This window comes from Amblyomma americanum, chromosome 2 (assembly GCF_052857255.1).
Source record: "Amblyomma americanum isolate KBUSLIRL-KWMA chromosome 2, ASM5285725v1, whole genome shotgun sequence".
Classification (NCBI taxonomy): Eukaryota; Metazoa; Arthropoda; class Arachnida; order Ixodida; family Ixodidae; genus Amblyomma; species Amblyomma americanum.
The window spans coordinates 105,279,616-105,283,895 of NC_135498.1; the positions used below are offsets into that span (position 1 = coordinate 105,279,616).

Consider the following 4,280-nt stretch of genomic DNA (forward strand, 5'->3'; position numbering starts at 1 on the left):
TTGGCGAGTACTGCCTGTCCGCCATGACAGGTGTCCGTCGCGGCCCTTCTGGGAAGCTGTGGGTGCCTTCCCGGCGATAGCCCACGACAAAGGGGGGGGAGGGAAAGAATGTCGTCTTCGCGGTTTCGCATAGCGTCGGCTGTGGTACGGCGCGCTCTGGCCCGCTGACAGCTCCCTTGTCCTGGAATGTAACCGGAAATTGGGGAGGACAAAGCCCGTTTCCCCGGGGCGGCGGCGGGACCGGTTTTTCTGGTCGTCACCCAAAGAGTATGGCTGGGCAATTGATGATGCCGCTGTCACGGGTCTCCGTCTACGCCGCGCCGTCGAACGTGGACCCTCGCAGCACACACGGAATGTCACAGTAGTTTGCGCCAGAGTGTTGCGTGTTTGTTATCTAGGGAGGGGTGGGGCGGGGGGTAGAGCTGGCGCGAGGCTCTGTAGGCCTGCGTCATCTCGCTGAACGAGTGCATTCGCTCCCTCGCGAATCCCCGATCCGAGGCCACCTGAACCCGGTTTAAAGAACCTCGGGCTAAAAGGTTGGCGGCCTCGTTTCCGGGATTCCCGGAGTGCGCAGGCACCCATATAAGCTCTACATGGCGGGGTGGGGGTGCATCGGGCGAGCCCAGTATGACAAAAGCAGGGACGTGGACTCGGCCTCGCGCAAAATTTAGAATTGCAGTTTTAGAGTCTGTTAAAATGTACTGGGCTTCCGTGCGGGTGATGGCAATTGCGATGGCGGCTTCCTCTGCAGCCTCTGGGGTGGTGTCAGGGGGAAGAGGTAGTGTGAGGAGGGCGGATGAAGAGTAGCCCACCACGGCAGCGGTTGCTTCGTCAACCGTGCAGGCGGCGTCCACCCATACGGCGTCCGGCTCGGAGCCGTACACTGGATGGAGTGCCTTCGCACGGGCTCTGCGGCGCTGCTCATGGTGGGAGGGGTGCATATTTTTTGGCAGTGGCTTGATGACCAGCTCTCGGTGAAGGGATCGAAAAATGGGGAGGAGGGTTGGGTCGTTGGCCGGTATTCTGATTCCGAGGGAGTCCAGGATATACTGGCCTGTGGAGGTTTGTGTAAGCCTTATGTATTGGGCCTGTCGATGGGTCTCCACGGGTTCCCTGTTCGTGTTGTGGAGGCCCAGGCCTAGTAATCTGTCTGTGGGGGTGTTGAGGGGAAGATGAAGTGCGACTTTGAATGCCTTGCGGATCAAGGCATCCAAAGTATTTATGTCGTGTTTGGATAGTTCTAGGTATGGGGCAGTGTAGAGCATCCGCAGGGTGGGAGCCGCTCTCGCTCTGAGCGCATAGCGAGACTAGTCAAGCCGAATGGTCAGCGAGTTTTTAGAGCGGAAGCGCAGGAGGCAGAAGGGGGACGTAACTTCCGGAACCACTCCGCGGCACCGCTGCTGATGTCAACAGTAGCCGCACGTAAGGTCCCTTGATTACCTTTAGCCGCACATAGTTTGCATCGCGGTCGCCGCTGAGCCTGTATCGATCGCTACCCCGGCTTTCCGTCCCACGGGACGCTCATCGCCTTGTGTATAGCACTGTCGTCCTCGTCTGAGCTGCTGCTGGAATCGCTGTTGTCATCCGACAGCAACACAGACTGCGTTCCTAGCGTAGTTATCCGGCGTATCTTGGACATTTTTCCTCACACAGCGCGGCACCCGCAAAACACAACACAGCAAGGAGGCTGCTACTGCGTCAAAAGCCTACACTTGCTTCTACGCGCAGGGGACGCCGAGGCCTCGCACCGCTTTCGCGAAATGGCGGAAGTGGCTCTGTCACGTGGACGCGAGCGCTCGGAAAGAACCAGCCTAATGCAGTCAGTGCGGCCGGTTTGCATCGCACCTTCGGGCGATGCTGCAAGAATTCATATTCTGTTTTTGTATTGTGGAACATCTCACCCCGGGATGGGGTGAGTGGGCCGATCCCAGCTGCAGTGCTATGCCGGGCCAACCCGTGGCAGAGGTGAAGCGAGCCTCAAGCACTCTGCCGCTTTACAAAAATACGTTTAATATCTGGGACCCATATAGGATCCCTACCAGATATTAAGCTGATAAGAACAGAGGCTTTTTCAGAAATGTTTCGGGACATTTCCTTTTTCTCATCGGCATATCTGATTATTGTTCGTTCCTTTTTATCGGAAGTCTCGTCTGTAAGTTTTATCCGTGTGGTGTGAGTGTGCAGTTGTGCGTGTTCGAAGTCTTCCAACTCGCAGCTGCTGAGGTCCACCGAAGTGCGAGCCCCTCACTTTGCAGCCACGTGTCTGGAGTAGACTTCGCGTGAAGCAGCGATGGTGTCGCTCACCGCCAGCTTCTTGAAGAGGCGCAAGTAGCGTCTGCTACAGAGCCTCATTACTTTATCGTTGTTGGGGTCCCAAGAGCCGAGCGCTCCAACAACGATTGCCTCGACGCTGACCCGCTGGAACTTTCGCAGCAGGTATTGGCGCACGGGTTCGTACTTGGCGACCTTACTCTCCCGTGCCGCATCGAAGGCGGTTCTGCGATTGTCAAAGGGGCAAGTGACGTCGATGACGATCGCCGACTCCCCTCGCGCCAGAACGAGGTCTGGCCTGAGGTTAGTCGTTCCCACGGGACGGTTCTCGTGGGTGACTGTGAATCGCTTCCCAGCGGCCGTTTTCAGCCGGTTCACGATTTTGTTGTGCCGGTCCGTGTAGGCAGCACTCTGACGCATGCAGTGGCAGAGCACGTGGGGTAGGGTTTCCTGGTTGTGCCCGCACGCTCTGCACCGCTGGTCGCTTGCACGTGCCCACGGCCTGGCCCCGTTGAGTGGCAGGAGGTTCAACCTTGCCCTGTGAAGGAAACGCCAGTCACAGAAACGGGTGAAAAGACCTGAACGCATGAAGTGAGAGCTGCTGGGATCGGCGGCGACGCACTCCATCACTTTCCCCTGGTTGGGTTTCTGTTGGAGAGAGTGATTTCGTGCGGCCGTGGCGATCGAGCGCAGCTTCTTCACGACCTTCGTTCGGTGCTTCGGCGCCAGAGTCACGTCGGCGCAGGTGATGTGGGGCCCATCTTCCCGCATTTCCCACGTGACCTCGAGACGCCGGGACGCCTTTCGCGCCTCCGTCCATACGGACTTGAGCTGCGAGGCCCGCGCCCTGAAGTCTCCCTCCGTCTCCCCGCTGAGGTAGGCTGCGACGTCCGCCTCGGTCACTTCTCGTCCCAGTCTCTTGGTGGTGATCTCGGTGACGGCTCGCTTCGCCAGGTCTCGAACCTCTGCGTCTGGAGAGGAAAGGAGTTTAAAAGCGCTGTCGATGCGGCAGATGTCGCTCAGCTCCGCTGCCAGGGGAATTCCCGCCGTGCCCGCTGCTGCGCTGCCGTAGATGTAATCGTTGCTGGCGTTTGCTGGAAGGTAAAGAGTTCTTTTGATTAGTGGTCGCAGGGCTTCGTCGAGGCGCTCCCACTCTGCCTTCCCCAACAACCCGCACCGCATGGAGAAGTTGAGCGCTGGATATACGAATGTTTTGACAGCGTCCAACCTCTGCCACGGGGCGAGCATCGAGGTCAGCAGGCGGCGGCCTACGCCGATGGCGTCGTCGACGGTCGCGGTGTCCGGGAACACGCTGAATCCGACGGGGCGTCCTAGAAAAGATTGGGACTCGAAGTCGTTAATCGTTGGTATGGCCGTCCCGTTGATTTCGAAGACTGTCGGCCTGGTTCCGACGGGCGTCCGGCCGCTGAGGTGCAGGGTCTTGCATTTTCCGGGGTTGAGTTGAAGTCCCAACCTGGAAGAGAGGGCTGTCACTTTGTCAATCCGGGCTTGAAGTTCTTCCGGGCTGTTGGCCAGCGGGGTCAGGTCGTCGGCGTAGGCCAGGATGTTGTGTTGTCGCTCGTCTCCTTGAACTTCTCGTAGCACTGGATCGATGGATAAGAACAGAAACTACACAACGATCATAGCCATAGGAGGCCGAGAAGCGATAACCTAAATTCGGTTACGATCCGAAGCCCCCTCGGATGACCCTCAAAAAAGCCCCAGGCGCCGCGCGTAAGCTGCAAGCGGCAATGCTCCCTAATTCCAAAACCTCTCTCAATGCGCCCGCTCCATTGGCCATAATAGCTGCATAGGCACATGTTTTTTAGTGCTTTAAAGTTAATAATACCCCAAACTGCTCACAAATTGCATAGCAATTACTCAGATCAAAGGCGAAAATCGCCAGCGGTTGCCCTGGCGGTGTCTTCGCGCAGCCCCGACGAGGACGTGTACAGAATTTAAAAAAAAAAGTGCGTGAAGCTAGATATAAAAAAGTTGCACAAAGATAT

General features: G+C 57.5%; 1 protein-coding gene and 1 pseudogene across 1 annotated transcript; both read right to left on the minus strand.

The window, feature by feature from the left end:
* Positions 1–393: 393 nt before the first annotated feature.
* LOC144121718 (uncharacterized) lies at positions 394–3,869 on the minus strand. Its single transcript, XM_077655075.1, has one exon. The coding sequence runs from the start codon at positions 3,517–3,519 to the stop codon at positions 2,245–2,247; it is 1,275 nt and encodes a 424-aa protein (XP_077511201.1). The 5' UTR covers positions 3,520–3,869; the 3' UTR covers positions 394–2,244.
* On the minus strand, positions 1,912–2,091 carry LOC144122312 (U2 spliceosomal RNA; annotated as a pseudogene).
* Positions 3,870–4,280: the final 411 nt, after the last annotated feature.